This window comes from Panicum virgatum, chromosome 5K (genome assembly GCF_016808335.1).
Source record: "Panicum virgatum strain AP13 chromosome 5K, P.virgatum_v5, whole genome shotgun sequence".
Lineage (NCBI taxonomy): Eukaryota > Viridiplantae > Streptophyta > Magnoliopsida > Poales > Poaceae > Panicum > Panicum virgatum.
In genome coordinates this window covers 13132373-13151422 of record NC_053140.1, presented here as the reverse complement: position 1 = coordinate 13151422, position 19050 = coordinate 13132373, and the positions used below count along the sequence as shown (strand labels likewise).

At 43.8% G+C, this 19050-nt stretch overlaps 1 protein-coding gene across 1 annotated transcript; it reads right to left on the bottom strand.

Moving 5' to 3' along the window:
• Positions 1-8985: 8985 nt before the first annotated feature.
• On the bottom strand, positions 8986-18337 carry LOC120706454 (la-related protein 1A-like). Its single transcript, XM_039991114.1, has 14 exons — positions 17706-18337; positions 16326-16890; positions 16073-16235; positions 15667-15757; positions 15502-15573; positions 14951-15420; positions 12985-13054; positions 11609-11710; positions 10872-11179; positions 10637-10777; positions 10444-10507; positions 10076-10221; positions 9850-9954; positions 8986-9447 (listed from the first exon to the last, which is right to left on the bottom strand). The coding sequence occupies exons 1-14, from the start codon at positions 17997-17999 to the stop codon at positions 9249-9251; spliced, it is 2790 nt and encodes a 929-aa protein (XP_039847048.1). The 5' UTR covers positions 18000-18337; the 3' UTR covers positions 8986-9248.
• Positions 18338-19050: the final 713 nt, after the last annotated feature.

The following is a 19050-nucleotide window of genomic DNA, read 5'->3' as shown; positions in this document are numbered from 1 at the left end:
GAGACCACCAAAAGTAAACATATGCATCCCGTTTCTCCGCGACTACTCGACTCGCCCTAAGGGGTGGTGATGAAGTTTTGTACTTTCGAGCCCTAAGGGGTGGTGATGAAGTTCCGTACTTTCGAAGCGAGGAAGTACTAGGCTTACCGGTTTCGACTACCTCCTACTCCCGGCATGCGGTTAGTACAGTTCAATCCCCGATCAACACTGCCACAACGACCAGTCCTTAATCGACACAGATGGGGCTAAGACAACCAGGAACCCTGTCCTGCTGCCATACCTATACACCACCATCATTCCCCGTCCGGTCTCAAATTTTCATCAATTCCACATTGCATTCCACATCTCACTACTGGAGTACATAAATAATTAAACATCTCGCGAGTAACCGGAAATTACTCGACTTCTGAAACATCCTATAACTCGCGAGTGATAAGAAGTCACTCGGCTTCTACCGAGTCCTATTAAGCATGGCATCGCTAGCGACCCCTATATACTAGTACAAACTCAAGGTATCCTATGGATCATGCAACTAGGGCTCCAATTAACTCCTAAAACATAATGCACAAGCAATACATAAGCATATTTATATAATTTATAGTGAATCATAAGTTGAACTAATAGGACATGCACCGGGGCTTGCCTTGAGTCTGCTGCTCAGCACCGGGGTCAACTGGGCCTTGGGCCTGGTTCTCACGCCTCTCCACCTGCTGGGCCTGCTCTAGCAGCCCCCGTGGCTCCGCAACCACCTAGTACACAACCTCCTCCGCGGCGGCTGCTACACGTATGCATATGATATGAGGAATGCAATTATGATTTGTAATGATAAATTAGTCATTGCACGAGTATAGGTACTAATAATCTACCCAAAGGTACGCCCATATCAGTTGACGACATTTTCAGATATCCGGAATATCCGGACCAAGATCCAGAATATCCGGACCAAGATCCAGAGTGTCCGGACCCCCAAGTCCGGAGTTTCCGGGCCTATACCCGGAGTTTCCCCCGAGTGTTCCAAACCCGGAGTATCCGGGCTTATACCCGGAGTATACGTGTTTTGCACAGCTTTCGCCACCAAAACTGAAATTCTGATTTCTAGCAAAACCAACCTACAAAAATCGAAACCCTTCTAGACCCTAGCAGAGGGACTCATATGGAGATGATTGACCCAAAAGAAATCGCTTAAAACATCCGAGAATGATCACTCCCTTAAACCCTAGCTCGAGTACCTTGAGTAGGCTGCCCTTGCACCAAGAGCTTGAACCGAAGCCACCCCAAGGTGAAGCCCATAGAAAGGATGATTCCCCACGCCGATAGAAACTTCCTGGGCCTTGGAATGGATTTGTAAGGAAGGATTTGGAATTTAGGGCTAAGGAGAGAGGGAGAGCTTGTGGGGGAGTGAGGAAGAGAGAAAAGCTGATGTTTAACCATTTGGAAACAGTAAAAAGACCCTAACACGTGATATAGGATTTCAAGTCCGGACTATCCGGGAGAAGATCCGGAGTATCCGGGTAAATCCGGAATTTTTGGATTCAAACCCGGAGTATCTGGGTTCCTCTGGCTCCAGAATTTGAAATCGATTTTTGAATCGATTTGTGACTCGACTTGTAACCGAGAGAGTTGGATCACTAGTTAGCTAGTTAAACCCAAGTTTAACAGTCGGGTGTTACAATCCTTCCCCCTAAAAGAAATCTCGTCCCGAGATTTAATGAAGGTGCTAATTTGAAAAGGAAGTGTAAGGGTTAGTTACCTTGATGAGTTTGTAACAACTCCGGATATTTGGATTTAAGAAACTCTTCGGTTTCCCAGGTGGCTTCTCGCTCGGAGTGATTGCTCCATTGTACCTTGTAGAAATGGCTGGTTTGATTCCGTGTGACCCTGGTCTTGTGATCCACTATTTTCACTGGATGCTCTGGATAGACAAGATCAGGCTCCAGCTGCAATTTCTCTATGTCAATAATCTTGTCTGGAACACGGAGGCATTTCCTGAGCTGAGAGACATGAAATATATTATGAACCGCTGATAATTGGGCAGGAAGTTTCAGGCGATATGCCACTGGCCCACATTGCTCACTGATAGGAAAAGGCCAAACATAGCGAGGTGCAAGCTTTCCTTTTACGCCGAATCGCTGAACCCCTTTCATTGGAGATACCCGCAAATAGACATAATCTCCCACTTGAAATAGGACAGATCGACGTTTCTTATCCGCATAACTCTTCTGTCGGGATTTCGCAATCTTTAAATTTTCCTGAATAACCCGAACTTGTTCTTCAGCCTCGCAAACAATATCGGGTCCGAAAAAGTTCCTTTCTCCGGCTTCTTACCAGTTTAATGGGGTCCTACACCTTCGCCCATATAAGGCCTCAAAAGGAGCCATTCTGATGCTCTCCTGATAACTATTGTTATAAGCAAACTCGGCTAAGGGTAGACATTCATCCCATTTCTTGCTATAGGTGAACGCACACGCTCTGAGCATATCCTCCAGAATCTGATTTATTCTCTCGGTCTGGCCATCTGTCTGAGGATGATAGGCTGAACTGCGGATCAGTTGTGTACCAAGAGCAGCGTGAAAGTGTTTCCAGAACCGAGCAATGAATTGAGTACCCCAGTCCGAAATAATCGTTTTTGGAATTCCGTGGAGACTTACAATATGGTCCATATACAATTGAGCATATTGTTTCGCCGTATGTGTTGTTTTTACCGGCAGAAAATGAGCCGACTTGGTGAGGCGATCCACAATAACCCATACTGAATCATATCCCTTGGAAGTTTTGGGTAAGCCGACAATGAAATCCATACTGATATCTTCTCACTTCCAGGATGGAATAATCAAGGGCTGTAAAGGGCCAGCTGATCTCAAATGGCTTGCTTTAACCCTCTGACAAGTGTCACATTTCGACACATATCTGGCAATTTCCCGCTTCATCCTTGTCCACCAGAAGCGCTGCTTCAAATCTTGGTACATTTTATTACTGCCTGGGTGGATTGAATACCTCGATAGATGAGCTTCATCAAGAATTTGCTTTCGTAGCTCCAGATCTTTAGGTACGACCAGGCGATTATCAAACCACAAGACACCCTCACTATCCTGGTGAAAACATGCAGCCCTAGGATCATTTTCCATAAGTCTTTGTCTGATCTTTTCCATGCCTGTATTATTTATCTGTGCAGTAACAACCTGATCTCGAAGGGTAGGTGTGAGGGAAACATTGGCAAGTGTGCCCTCAGACACAATAGACAGATTTAATCTCTCCATTTCCTGACATAAAGTTGCATGCAACGACGTTGTTGAGGTGCAGTTGCAACTTGTCTTGCGACTCAGCGCATCAGCAACAACATTTGCCTTTCCGGGGTGATAATGGATCTCCAGATCACAATCCTTAATTAACTCTAACCACCTTCTCCGGCGTAAATTCAACTCACTCTGGGTAAAAATGTACTTGAGACTCTTGTGGTCCGAATATATATGAACTGGATTACCCAAGAGATAGTGACGCTAGATTTTCAGAGCATGAACCACTGCTGCTAGCTCCAAATCATGGGTGGCATAGTTTTTCTCATGCTGCCTGAAGGCCCTGGAGGCATAAGCAATCACCCTGTGATCTTGCATAATGACGCAGCCTAGCCTCGTGCCTGATGCATCACAATAAACATCGAAAGGTCGAGTAATGTTCGGCTGAGCCAAAACAGGGGCCGACGTCAATAACTTCCTCAAAGTCTAGAAAGCATGTTCACATTTGTCGTCCCAAACAAACTTTACCCCTTTCTTAAACAATTCTGTCATGGGCCTAGCAATTTTGGAGAAGTCCGGTACAAACCGGCGATAATATCCTGCTAGCCCAAGAAAACTTCGAATTTCCGGAACTATCTCAGGGGTCTTCCAATCTAGCACATCTCAGATTTTGCTGGGGTCGACAGAAATACCGTCCTCCGAGATGACATGGCCTAGAAATTGTACCTTTTTGAGCCAAAATTCACACTTGCTGAATTTGGCGTATAACTTGTGCTCCCTGAGACGCTGAAGGACAATGCGAAGATGTTCTACATGCTCTTCTTCATTCTTGGAAAATATAAGAATGTCGTCGATGAAAACCACGACAAACTTATCCAGCTCGGGCATAAATACTGAGTTCATGAGATACATGAAATGAGCAGGGGCATTTGTTAACCCAAAAGACATGACCAGATATTCATAGATCCCGTATCTGGTGGAGAAAGCCGTTTTGGGAATATCCTCAGCTCTGATTTTTATCTGATGATAACCAGAGCGGAGGTCGATTTTTGAAAATACCTTGGCCCCGAATAGCTGATCAAACAAAATATCAATTCTGGGAAGGGGATATTTGTTCTTGATTGTGACGGCATTCAAAAGTCTATAGTCCACACACAACCTGAGGCTTTGATCTTTTTTCTTAACAAAGAGCGCCGGACAGCCCCAGGGCGAAGTGCTAGCACGAATATATCCCTTATCAAGCAATTCCTGCAATTGCTTCTTTAACTCAGCTAGTTCATTCGGTGGCATCCGATATGGTCTTCGGGAAATCGGTGCCGTGCCCGGTTGCAACTCAATGGCAAACTCCACATTTCGATCCGGTGGCATGCCAGGCAAATCATTCGGAAAAACATCCGGGTATTCACACACCACTGGTATATCGGCTAGGCTCTTGCCCTCAGTGTGGTGCACAATAGGAGTCATCGACTTATGGTTCATCAGGGATAGTGTCATGAAACCATGATGGGGAGAGTTTACGTACACCACATATGATGACGTATCTAGTAAAATCCCATGAAATTTCATCCAATTCATTCCAAGGATAATGTCCACTTTCTGAGTTGGCAACATAATCAGATAAGTGTCAAAGATTTTTCCTTAGAATCGTAAAGGTACTTGCTTAACTATTTGATTGGTTATTAATTGCCCTCCAGGCGAATGGATATTGTATGGAATCGACATATTCCCTATTTCCAATCCAAGTCTAGTAGCACACTCCTTACTAATAAACGTGTGAGATGCCCCAGAATCAAATAATACCGTAACGGGTTGATCGTTTATGGAAAACGTACCCGCCATCACTGGAGCTCCCTCTGGAATGCCCTCGAGGGTGGTGTAGTGCACATGCCCGGGTTTGAAATGAGCCAATTGCTGCTTCTGGTTCTGCTGACTCGATTGCTGACCTTGCTTGGGTGGCATTGGGCAATTTCGTGCAAAATGACCAGGCTGCCCACAATTATAGCATGGGAATACATTGGGGCGCATCCCCGGCTGCTGCACCCATACCTTCTGCTCATTCTGCTGAGGAACAGAAGGTCTGACTGTCCCCTGAGGCTGTGTGTACTGAAGGGGCCGATAACCCCACTGCTGCTGTGGCTGGTGCTGAAAGGGGGCTCGCTGTGGGCCCGACTGCACCAGGCGGAACCTCTGAGGAGCACTGCTCGAAGAGCCCACTACTTGTGCCTTTCTCTTCTTCTCCGCCTTGTGAGTTAGATGGGCATCCTCCTGAATGATAGTCCCATTGACTAGCTCACTGAAAGTGTCAAACTTGACCATGGCCAGGCGATCCTGGAGCTTGCTGCTAAGTCCCTGCCGAAAACATGCTTGTTTCTTCTCATCAGTATCCACGTGATAACCGGCGTACTGTGACAGTGTGTTGAAGGCGTGGGCATACTGCATCACACTGTTATTACCATGCTTCAGGGCTAAGAACTCAGTGAGCTTTCTTCTGATCACCCCTGCGGGAATATGATGGGCCCGGAACGCTGCCTTGAATTCTGCCCAGGTAAACCGAGTACCCGCAGGGAACATGGCCACATGGTTATCCCACCATGTGCGTGCGGGACCCCGGAGCTGCTGAGCTGCAAATCCTGCTTTGTCGTTGTCATTGTAGGGGTGCAGGGTGAACTTGGACTCAATGGTCCGGAGCCAACTGTCCGCCTCCAATGGCTCATCCGCTTTATGAAAAAGCGGGGGATGAGTACCCAGAAACTGCTCATATCCAGGAATAGGTGGTTGGTGGTGTTGTTCAGGCCGCGGCACTCTGCCCTGCTGCACGATCTCATGGAGGAGCGTCGTCTGCTCGTCTCGTCCGGTGAGCCTGGCCGCAATGGCCTGAGCCAAATCAGGAGGGTTCGGGGGTGCTGCCATTCTGCATTCAACCATGTTTGATTTAGTCACAATATCTTGATTACCCAAAATAATCAACCATGGAAGAATGCAGAAAGCATAAATTACGTCAAAAAGGCCGGAAGTTTTGCATAGCCCCATCCGGAATATCCGGATTCTCATCCGTAATATCCGGACACCACACCCGGACTATCCGGACCTATGTCCGGAGTATCCGGATACACCCGTGGTGTTTCACTTCGTTCCCACCCCCAAGATGCATGAATTTTTAAAACAATGAATGACATGATGCATGATCGCCCCACGCTACCTTCTTACGCAGAACTCCAAATAAAAAGATAACTTAACCAATTACTATATAGGGCAATAGCGAATAACTATCCCACCCGATTTATTTTAAGCCAGAAATTCACTGTTAACTTAAGAAATATTAAAATTAGTCGTACTCTTACCACCCCCAGTGCGTTTCGGCTCTGATACCAGCTGTGACGGAACCGCCAAATTAAAACTCTAATTAAGCGTAATGACTGTCATTTGAACACATCGGGCGCATTAGCTTAACGGCTTAATTTGGCGATCCTTTCTCAACCCACAGTCCTATCGAAACAACACCGGTAGTCTCACACAAAGGTGAGCGCAGATGGTACGAGCACCACACCATACTTAAAAATACAAACACCCTGCTATGAAACACTTAAATTACAAACCGTACGACATGACCATACTTGAAAATATACGCGAGTGACAACGATAACAACAAAGAGTTTTACAAACTGAGTTCGAAATACATAATATTATACGAGTGTATCTGACTTTTATACAAAGTTTGATAAACATGGAATCTGCCCACTATAATATATAAGAACAGAAATGAATTACACACTCAGCCCACGAGTGTTCAATTCCAACACTTCAAAGCTACACGCCTGGGTCCTCGACGTTCCACCCATCCGCATCCAGTCGAACGAACTTGGCGCAACACGGACAGAAGTCTACGTGTGCGGGTCCTGAAATTATTTTTACAACAAAACCCTGAGTATACTAATACTCAGCAAGACTTACCCGTCTAATGGGTATACTTAGCCCAAATATCTAGACATGCAAAGCTTTCTGGCTGGTGGTTTATTTTGCAGAAATGCATCTATAGATGGATCCTTATTTTCAATATTTTAGCCGCATATTTTATATAGGAAGACTATCCACTAATGTTTGCATATCTAAAGCAACCATGTTGGAGCATTCAATAATGATTCAAAGTAGTATCCATCATATATCACTAATATTCTAACTCATTTTTCTACGAGGCGATAAAGAGATCAAGGCCCTCATATCCGCGAGACACGGCGAATCGATCCGATTTAACCTTGCAAGGTGGATCTAACCAACACGGCACGCAAAAGCCCCGTCGGACCCCACGCGACAACCCTTCCCCTCCCCGCCTCGAACTACAGAACCGCCCCACCTACATATAGTCAGTCGAGCTCAATGTGAGACCACCAAAAGTAAACATATGCATCCCGTTCCGCGACTACTCGACTCGCCCTAAGGGGTGATGAAGCTGGAACGACCTGGTCAATTGAGCATGTCAATGAAGTACTTGCGGCTTTTCAAACAGTTATAGACGTGATGGTTGCGAAGTTCTCTCAAATCTCACCAACAACATTGACTAATAAAAGAGTAACCTTTATACCCAAAATCAGCAGGTTGTACATAGATTTGTCCTTCTGAACATCGTTAATAGAACATTGTTCCGATAGAAATAATGCCATGGTACTCGCCTTCCTCATGCATATATGATAGGCCATCAATAATGTCCCTGGGTAGAGAAAAATGTATCCAACAAATATCACACATTGTACAAATCCTAATCTTCATTTCAGTTTGACAGTAGATGCATTTAGAGTTGTAATTCTCATCAGAAAAAAAAACAAGCAAAACTACCTTACAATCTGCACCAATAGACTGCTTGGCACGAGATTTCTAACCCCAACATGACAGCTGCTTTCGGAATCACAGAAGTCATACAGGTTCCTTCCACATAGCGAACATATATTGAGTACAATGTTTGGCCGTCCTCACCAAAAGTTTCAATCAGCATCCACCCACAGCCAGTGTAAGATATTCTGGTGCCTTGACTTAAGCAGAACGCTTCTATACCTATTTCTCTTTGTTGTCAGGAGGAAGCTCCAGAGGCGCTGACTGGAGGAGATCGAACCAGAAAAATATGCCCTCGTCTCTTTTGTTCCTTCATCAGGGGTCCGCAGGGCTTGCTCGACGGCCTGGGTCACGGGACGGCCAGGAGCCGGCCTCGTTCTCGTTCTCGAGATCTTTTCTGATCGGACCCTGCGGCGTCCGCGCCCAAGGAGAGGCACTGGGGGCACAGTTTTCTTTTCGTTATCCTTCTCCGGGACAGGGAAAAGACTCTGGAAGAGGTCCAGCTGCGCCTCGATGTAAGAGCAGAGATGGTCTGCCAAGAAATTCACCTGCAAATCGAGGGGAAGGCCAAAAACCATAAGAACTTTCTTGGGTTGTAGCTTGACTTTGGTTTTCAAAAGGAGTGCGATTGTCGCAATATTCTCTTAAAACGAGTGCGATTGTTCCATCACGTTTTGTTGTTCAAATAATCCTGACACCACTTTTGTTCTAGCACAAGTTTAGGACGAAACTCACAAAAAGATGCAAAAAAATTACGAGTTGTGACATCATTTTCATTTTCAAAATACGCTTCAAAAGAGGATAAAATAAAGGTGTTCAAAACGATATTCAACACAACAAATTCGAAAAAAAAATCCCTCAAAAAAAATAGAACCCATCATGGGCTGCAAAACCAAACAAATTCTAAACCCTATTAACGACAGACCACGGCTTTAAACTCCATGCTCTATTATTTGTCTATTTAATAACAAGGAAAAAATATCATCTATGTACAGCTCCCACATTGATGCCAGGAAGGTAATGAAAAAAAAGGGAGGAAAAATTCCTGGGCAGCCACAGCACAAGTACTGGCAGGGGGTATAGCAAAATCTGCACAGATGTCTACTCAAATCCTTACGCCTCAGCAAACGAAAAAAAAGGCTAATTTCTCCTTTCCGGGGTGACCGCAAAATTTTCATGCCGAGCTAGGACCTACTTAGCCTCAGCCTTGCTATGTGCGGCCACCGCCAGAGTGCTGCTACTGCCGCCTGTCTGTTTCTCTGCCGCCTCATGGGTTTTCTCCTTCGCCTTGAAATCATCCAGGGTCCGGAACTCCTCCCTGAGGAGCCTCTCCAACTCTGGAAGCTTATCTACAGGGCCACTATCTGGATTTCGATAATGGTGAAATGCCCTGGTCCAATCAACAAAAAAATATGTCAGTGACTAAGCATCATAATCCTACAGCTGCTGATTTGGGCAGTTCAACTGGCCAAAGTTTGAACCAAATCTGTAGTTCTCATTTTAATTTAGGCTTGCAGTTTTGCAGTTTTGAGTACAAATTTTACACCCTTTTTCATGCAGAAAGCACAAGTAGCCATTTATAGGAATTTGCATGAACTTCAGCATCCATGCAGCAAGTCATAAGGTGACACAAGAACAGTAAGTTACAGCAACAGCCAACAGTCCGTTCCTTCATTAAAGATAAATAAATAAATCTCCAGCAACAATTTCACATAAGTATGGGATTGCAGCAAGCCAGTAACTAGAGAGCAGCAACTTAGAGTACTGCAAAAATTAAGAAGCTAAAAGTTACCAGTATTTTTCAAGTCCATAAAGATCACCATTATGGTAGAATTCGAGCGTAAGCTTCTCGAAATCTTCATACACATTAGGTTGGAAGTTTTTCTCCAAACCATAACTGCAAGGGAAGGAGTAGGCAGTAAATGATGCTGCTTTATTGTAATACTGATCAAAAAAGGATATTGCAGATGTAAATAAACAATGATTGGAAGCTTATTCCTGAAATTTGCATACCATACCTATAAAATCTGAAGAGACACTCAAGTCCATATCTATAGCTTGCTGCTGCATCCTCCAGTGCAAATTTCTTAAACTGCTTGTACATATCTTCATTAAAATTATCTCTCAGATAGTATGACCAAAACCGATACAGCGAGTTCATTTGCTGCAGACCATTGGACACACATGTCAATAATAATGAAAAATGCTAACATTAAGTTCATAAGCGTATGTAAAATTTAATTAAAAATTAATCATAAGTATCCAACAATCCAACAGGTAATGTAGCAGCAAATAAAAATTAACCTGATCAGCTTATTGTCTTTCCTCTATAATAGGTATTACAAAGTTGCCATTACAAGATAAATACATAAGGGGAAGACTGCACCTCGCTGTGACCGGTGCCTAGCTTCTTACGTTCCGTAAGGCAGTGGTGTTTGAACTTATTGTACCTTCACACAGAAAAAGAATGTCAAGAGATCAGTTTAAAAGGTGGGACTGAATATAGTGGAGGGCGCTGATGAAAAATGTTTTCAAGGACATTAGAACTTAAAAGTTTGCCATCGTAGACAGCTGTTTACCTCTGTTGCTGGAGTTTATTTTTTTCTAGAAGATGATAAGTTAGAGGCTGAGATTGTGGAGAAGATTTGGGCATTGATCCAACAGGTGAGCTCCCAGTAGGAATTCCGTGAGGAGAAGAACTCAGCTTTGAACTCTTATAGCTAATCATCATTCGGATCATCAAAACAAGAACAATTTGAGAGAGTAAATAGGTAGGTTTTACTGCAAGTGAACATGGATCAACTATTAACCTACCTGTGATTTTCTGGAGTAGATCCGTAGAAATACCCAACTGAATTGCCCGGAGGGCTTTCTGATACACCACCATATTGGTCAGGGTTACTTATGAAATTACCAGCAAAGAACCTCTGTTTACGTGAGCTTTGTGCTTTTCTGTTGCCTCTACTTTGGCGCTTACGTGGAATAGGCTGTCCAGTTTCTTCAGTACCATTTGGTCCACTGCTAATGTGGTTCTCCTTTGAACCACCAGGTGGTTTAGAATTGGTGTCTGGAGTATCAGCATGGGAACCTCTTTGATTATTAGTGCGCCGACCATGCAGTGCCTGAAGTCAAAATCGATGTCATAATATTAGCATGAGCACAGAAAAAAATGTAAAAACGGGGCTACCATAACAGTCCAATGTGCCTAATCGGAGATCAAGCCAACTTGACGCAAATGTGCACCCCCCCCCCCAAAAAAAAAAAATACACACACTTGTTTCAAATGGTTCCAATATTTAAATAATATAAACATGTGGATTAGTGATGCAGCTGGTTGGAATCTAAGACTCGAAATAGCAACAGGAAACTCATAACAGGGTAGTTGACATTAAAATAAGGTTAAAAATTATTTATTTACTTCTCTTGGATGAAAATTGAACGGATGTACAGCCAATCAATTATTGGTTAGCAGGGAAATGGTGACCAAGGCATAAGGTCACTAGTACGTCATTTGGGCATTGGCCAGTGTCATATGAACTGTAACGTGTCACCTCATAATGATATAAGGCGTCGCTTATTCTTGATGCTTCCTCTGTTGAAAATGCCTGATGTATGCTTGTGTGGCTTTTGTCATCCTTTGCTAACCTAGGATCCTGTGAGATGCACAATTGAAACAAGATATCAGTGAAACATACTCAAAATGTTAATAAATGATACTAGCTGGGGTAACAATAAGTTTCATTTCATACATGTGTTTGCAAAATACTTTGATCTGCCAATTTCTATGATAAAAGCTAATGAATTCTAATTCATGGAAAAACTTTTCAAGAAATTCAGACCATGTCATTTCATATGCCCAATCCAACATTAGGATATTGTCACTTATTTAACCGTCCTAAGTGTTCTACTACAACAACCGTGCACAATCCAAAAGAAACAGAAGAAATAAACAATTTATTCTTGAATTATAAATGATTATCCAAAGAACAGATAAATCACTGTAGTACACAACATGATTTCGGAGGATAAAAATACTGAACGGCATCAAAGTCTATCTCAGTCATGTATATCTGAGCTAAACCATAAATAGCCTGTTTGGATAGGGGGTGATCAGCCCCCTCCCTCCCCCCTCCCAACAGGCACCAAGAAGTTTTTGGTGAAAAAAAAATCTCATAAGTGCGAGCAGAATAGAAATAGGCTGTGTTCCACAAAAGCATAAAGTTCCTTCGGAAGCCCATAAATACAATTGAATATAACTGATTAAGCTAAACTGTCAAATTGTCATTATACAAATGCTTTGCGATAGATCACAAGTTCGCCACAACATTATCAAAAATGACAATATAACCTCCTCCTGATGGTCAGTAGCAAAATAAATAAATAAAATTACATGTGCGAATGAAATTAAGAGAATTAGAAGTTTAGAATCTAGAGATTCACCAAGTAGGTGCGTAGCTTTTGGCCTACTAGGAGAGTACTATCCAATCTGTATTTCTTGGTTCCAGAACAATTTTTATCGAAGAATTACTTTCTACTCAACAATGAATTTGCTACCCTTTAGGGAACCAATTGCAATGCGAATGCTAAGACCAGCAGTTTAGGCTGATAAACCATAAGGGTGAAGCGCTGCCTCTTTATAGCCTAAAGAAAATTAATGCGTACAGGCATACATCACATACTAATTGAAAAAATCCAACATGATAAGTGCAAGTCAGATATGATATGAGAAGAGTGCATCCAATGGAAGATATATACAGGGCTCACACAAAAAAAATGGCCTTCTAACCGTAATTACCCAAAATTGTTCAACCATAGTCCATAAGATATTAAGAAAATACAACGGAGGCTAAATAAAGTGCATTATTGATCAGGAAGGCAAGCAGGGAAATTAGAGGCATCATATTGAAGTCCAACAAAAAAGTGCAACCTGTGTGACAATTATTAGCCTATTAACATCTTGGTCGTCAACAAAAAAGTCTTCATCCTCATCATCGCCCCTGCTTAAAACAAACATATTACAAAAAGAAATATTTGTAGTACCCACATCATAGAACATGAGCAATGGAACACTACTCTGAGGTATACACAAACATCATCAACCTGACTTTTGATTTTTATGGTAATGCATGTCATTTAGGGCACTAAAATTCTTTTATAAGATGTAGAAATGTACTGTTCTACTAAGGATACAGAATATAAGTTTGTGGAAGAATATGTTATGCATAACACAAGTTGAAGTGTTGAACACACTATTGTAGTGTAATAATGCCATTAAAATATAGTGCATGCCCTAAAATATATCCTTACATTACATATCTTGATACAACAACAACAACAACATAGCTTTTTTTCCCAAGCAAGTTGGGGTAGGCTAGAGATGAAACCCGAAAGAAATAAGTTCAAGGTTCAGGCACATTGATAGCTAGTCTCCAAGCGCTCCTATCCAAAGCTATCTCTTTAGAGATATTCCAATCCTTAAGGTCTCTCTTAACCGACTCATCCCACGTCAGTTTAGGTCTACCTCTACCCCTCTTTACATTATCGACCCGCTCAAGAACCCCATTACGCACCGGCGCCTCAGGAGGCCTTCGTTGGACATGTCCAAACCATCTCAGCCGATGCTGGGTAAGTTTCTCCTCAATTGGTGCCACTCCGACCCTATCCGGAAAATACCAATGTTAAAAAAAGCGCTAGGCGGTGACCCACCGCCTAGAGCCTAGGCGAGCCTAGACGAGCCTAGGTGTTTTAAGGCGTTTTTCTAGGCGTTTTAATATTTCAATACATATACATATATTACCTTAGATTATCTTGAATAAAGGAAGAAATAGGGGTCATGTGAACCTAAACTTGGAAGAAAGGCCCATCAAAAGAGCCCAGCCCATCTTATGCACACCCCTCCCCTTCCATCTATAGTTTTAAAAAAAGTAAAGGGGCAAAACAGAAAAGTACCAAACCTTATCCCTTCCAAGCATCCAGCTGTTGCTCGTCTCCCTCCCATCTCTCCCGTTCTTTTTCTTTCTCTCTGTCTCTCTCCCCCCGCGGCAAATCCCGACGGCGGCGACTCGGGCTCTCCCTCTCCGGTGGCAAATCCCGACGGCCGCGGCTCGGGCTCTCCCTCTCCGGCGGCCGCGGCTCGCGCTCTCCCTCTCCGGCGGCCGCGGCTCGCGCTCTCCCTTTCCGGCGGCCACGGCTCGCACTCTCCCTCTCCGGCGGCCGTGGCTCGTCCTCCCCTTCTCTGACGGCCGTGACGGCCTATCCAGCGGCGCGCTCCTGCGGCGCAGCACCCTCTTCTCGTCGTCGATGTGCCGGCGCCGCCTAGGGTACCGCCTACCCCCCTAGGCAAGGCGGTACCCCTCCGCCTAGCGCTAAATCGCGCCTAGGCGACCACCTAAAACCGCCTTTTGAACATTGCAAAATACAAATGAAACACTGTTTTGACTTCAACAACTAGTTTGCCCATTGATGAAATACTCCCTCTGTTTTTTATTTACATGCTGTATAAGCTTTGTCCTAAGTCAAACTCAGCAAACTTTGACCAATAAAAAGAAATAATAACATTTACAATACCAAATTTGTTTCATTGAATCCACCATGAAGTATATGTTGATAGTGCATATGTTCGATAGTATAGTTGTTGCTATATTTTTCTATAGACTTGGTCAAAGTTAGACAATTTGACTTAAGAAAAACCTAATTCGACATGTAAATAAAATGGAGGGAGTATCACATTGATTTAGCATTATTGTTCATTGATGAAATATCACATACACTGATACATATCAGTTGTCTTCACAAACTCAAAGAATCTCCAAGATATATCATATCACATGCATACATACTTAGAAAAGAATAAGTAATGTGTGAAACATAGAATTTTATTGGCTAAAGTTTACCTCTTATGGTCATCACGTGAATGGTCTGCATGTTCCAATTCCAATTCCTCATCAAGCATGAAAGTGCTTTGGTCACCACCAAAGCTAGAAAAGTCATTTTGAGAATCAGGAATGTGTGTCTTTGACTTCACTTTCTGAACTTTAAAATCACCAGATCTAAAAGAAGGTTCATGTTTGCTTGACTTTATAGGGTGCGCAGCAAGACTCTTAGGCTTTTCATCAATACTAAGGGCAGATAAGTCCCTATTCAATGTAGAGCTATGTGAGTCCTGGACTTGTTCATCAGCAACTTCTGCTTTCATACCATGCTTATTTTGATCTTTAGAATCAGCATCCTTATTTGAAAAGCCACCGATATTCCTCTCACCCATGCTGCTATCCATACTCATAGATGATGGGCTTGCAACAGATGTCGTTCCAGAAAAGGAGACCCACTTTGACCAGTCAGAACGCCTTCTAATTTTATCATCCTGATAATAGACAAGCAAAGGCTAAGAGTCTAAGGTTTAAGCACCTAAACAAAGCAAGATAATTGAAATAAACAGAGAAACCTGGACTTCTAGAAGACTTGAGTTTGTCAATGCATCTACAATCAGGTGTATATCCGTGGTCATTTTCTTAAGCTGCAAATGAACCACAAACCAAAATGTTATTTCCTAACACAAGGGCAAAATAATATAGAACCACTTTATGAGAAATCTGAAAAGAAGTCATACTCTATTGAAGTCTGCAACTTTTGAAACTGGAACCCAGCCATTCTCATCCATTAAAGATTTCAAGAAATCATCATCATCCAGATTTGAATCACTGAAACTCATCATAACAAGTAAAGAAAGGTTGCATGCCAAAGCATGTTTTGTCACTCATAATGTTATGAAAATATATAAAGTTCTCAATTGTAGGCTGTATTGGTATTTGCATGCATGTTGAAGCAATATTAAACTGATTTCTTGCAGGTCATGTTTCTGAAGGGCAGTGGATATCCAATGAAAATAAATTGTCCAGTACCAACTGAAATTAAATGAAAATTTTCCAACACATTGTACAAACCCACATGCCCATTTTATAGGTATCAGTGTATCACACTTTCATGTAGCTTGAACAGATAATAATAAAATATACCTGAAATAGTACTCCACCTGAGTAAGTATATTAGATCTTAACTCAGCAGCTTTAGGGGATAAAACAGGGCTAGGCGCTGGTTGGTTTTGGATGTAGCGCGGTGGGCCTCTCATCGGCTCCATAGGTACAGCAGGCATGTAATAGTACATGGGATGCATAGGCCCTGAATTCAAAGGATTCATCAATGTTAGTGCACAAAAGGCTCCCAGCTCCCAAATAGCAAACATGTTGTAGCCAGTGAGTAAAGAATTACCAGGATATGGTGGTCCATTGATGTACCCAAGAGGAGGCACCATTGGTCTGACAAAAGCTCTCGGCCCAACACCTTGTGGCAAACTTGTGTTTTCTCTTGTACCAAATGCCTGAGGATTTTGCCAAGCTTGACTAAAATGGCCATGACCTTCAGGACCAGGATGGGGCCTAGCACCATGAGTGCCAACACGAGGCCGCCAAGAATGAGGATCTCCTCTAGGATGAGGAGGCATTGTCCTGTTACCTTCATTGGTACCAACTTGATCTACTGGAACAAAAGGAGGCACAGAGTTCTCATACCCAGATTTTCCAACATGTCGCTCATGATTCGGGACTGGAACAGGAAATGGCTGGTAAGGATATTCTTGTAGCATCATCGGACTGGGAAGCACAGGGATAGGATAAAAAATTGGTTGCCCCGGATGTTGCTGATACGGCATTGCTGGAGGGTAGGATGGTGCACCATTAGCTGCAAGAAAACGCCGCTTCGGCCCATTTTTATGGTGTGCTTGGTGATTTCTGTTGGGATTCCCATGGCCATCAAACTTGTGTGTACGACTAGCCACCTAAAAAGTTCTCCACATTTTATCAAACTGAAGCAAAGTATGAATAGTACACAAAAAATGCTTTCAGGATTTAAGCGAGTGCAACAGTGGTACAAACACTATAACTTCTGTCCACAAACCAAGATGCTCTCATCGGCTCCATAAAGGGAGATACAGGGATGTAATAAAGCAAAACCAAATCCAAATCCAGATAATGTACATTTTTATGCAACAGAGGAAGGATATAATGGGAATAATGCAATCTTTCAAGATGTCTATCGCCTTTCAGAACAGTGCTTGCCTCAAATGCATTCCATAAAGTGCTTTTCAGCTGTTCCGGTAGGCGACAACCGACAAATTGGCATTACCATTGAAAATGTAACCCAGTTCAAACATAGCACAACCTGGTTAGCAAGAACCACATCTAACATGAATGCACCCGACAAAGTTGGACCCACTCTAAAAGTAGCAAAGCCTTGCAACTTACCAATGAAGCGACAAACGCCTAGACCCTTATGGTGACTCACATTATTACAATGAAATATGCAATCTACTTCAAACATAATGCGACCTGGTTGGCAGGAACCCCACATACAAACATGAATCTCCCCGACAAAGCTGAAACCAGTCTAAATTAGCAAAGATCACTACCCACCAATGAAAACGACAACACCTACACCCTACCAGTTAGCATAAAAGGTGATAATGATGCATATCTGCGAAAACGAGTAACCAGCTAACTGATACTACTTGTGCCAAAATTGCCTTTAAGAATTAGTTACCCCGTAAATAAAACCATGCAGATGAGGATTATCGCCACCAGCACCAAATTATACCTGCGATGAAGGAGGAGGAGGAGGAGGAGGAGGAGGCGGAGGGGACCCCTCCGGATCCTTTGCTGAGTCTCCAGAAGCAGCATTGCCGGGCCCTGTCTTCGCAGGGGACTCCGGGGCGACCTTCTGCCTCGCCTCCTCCAACGCGGGCCAGGACTCGGCCCCCATGACCGCCGCCTGGCCAGCCGGTGGGGGCGGCGTGGTCTTCCTCCACGGCGATGCGCCAACCCCAACTCCGACACCGCCACCAGCCGGATCCACCGCCGCGGCACCTCCGCCCACATTCGGCTCCTCCATTGCCGACGCCAACGCACCCAATCGGGGCAAAAATCAGAGGCTACCTGGATGTCGCGCTTCTATCACCGCCACCGCCGCCGCCGCCGCCGCGGCCGAGAGCGCGTGACACGGGAGCAGGATTCGGACCAGACCAACGGGCGAGTTGTCTTAGCTCAGCCGGAGATGGGTGCGGCCATGGAGCCGCCGGCGGCGACCGCGACGACGAGGCGCGGGGCGGCGGCGCGGGGTAGGGTTTTGGGCGGGGAGAGGGGAGACTAGGGTTTTTGGGTGTGGGAACTGGGAAGTGAGGCGAGCGAGAGCGCGAGAGACGCGAGAGGCGGATGGGGACAGGGAGGGGTGGACTGAGGGAAGGCTGTGTGCGCGTCTCTGCGTGCGCGGAGCGCGTGAGGTCAGGAGAGGTGCCGGGCTTTCGGTCCGTGCCCGGCTGCCCGCGACCGGTTTTTGTCCGGACAACCGGTTTTTTTTTTCATGTCCCGTGCGCCAGCAGCGAGGGACCGCAAAACCGCGGCTGGCCTGGCCGCCGAGTTGATAGCTTCCCTATTAATGCACTTTTTTTTAATGCAAATAGACTTAAATCCCTGGAGCACATCAAATCCGATTAGGCAAACAAATATACTACAACTTTGAAATCTCACAAATTTAATATGGTGTAAAAAGAATTATATTTTAAAATATAGGTGTGTTAATAGTAAGATTCTATCCCTAAACGAGATGTGGAATCCGATCATACGAGAAAAATGTAATGTTATTACTCCGTATTCGATAAATCTAGTTTTTGTTGGGTAATAGTCTATAGCATCATTGTATCGAAATCTGTACACAAATCTAGTTTTTGTTTGGTAAGTGGAGGAAGCAAGTGATACCCAAAAAGGTTAAAGAAGCATCAAGACTAAGAAAACGTGTTCATATTAGAACATATTTTAAGGATTGGAGCAAACCTTTTTAATAAACCACATTCAAATTACACTCCAAATAGATCTTCGGAAGAACAAAACTAACCTAGGTTGCTTTATACAATTTTCGTGTATGCAGTCACAAATCAGCACATAAA

Coding starts and splice junctions, on each gene's coding strand:
- LOC120706454 (XM_039991114.1), bottom strand. CDS start 17,999: ATGGAGGAGCCGAATGTGGGCGGAGGTGCCGCGGCGGTGGATCCGGCT. Junction 15,421..15,501: donor CAAGTCTTCTAGAAGTCCAG/GTTTCTCTGTTT, acceptor GTCTATTATCAG/GATGATAAAATTAGAAGGCG. Junction 9,955..10,075: donor TGTCTCTTCAGATTTTATAG/GTATGGTATGCA, acceptor CTTCCCTTGCAG/TTATGGTTTGGAGAAAAACT.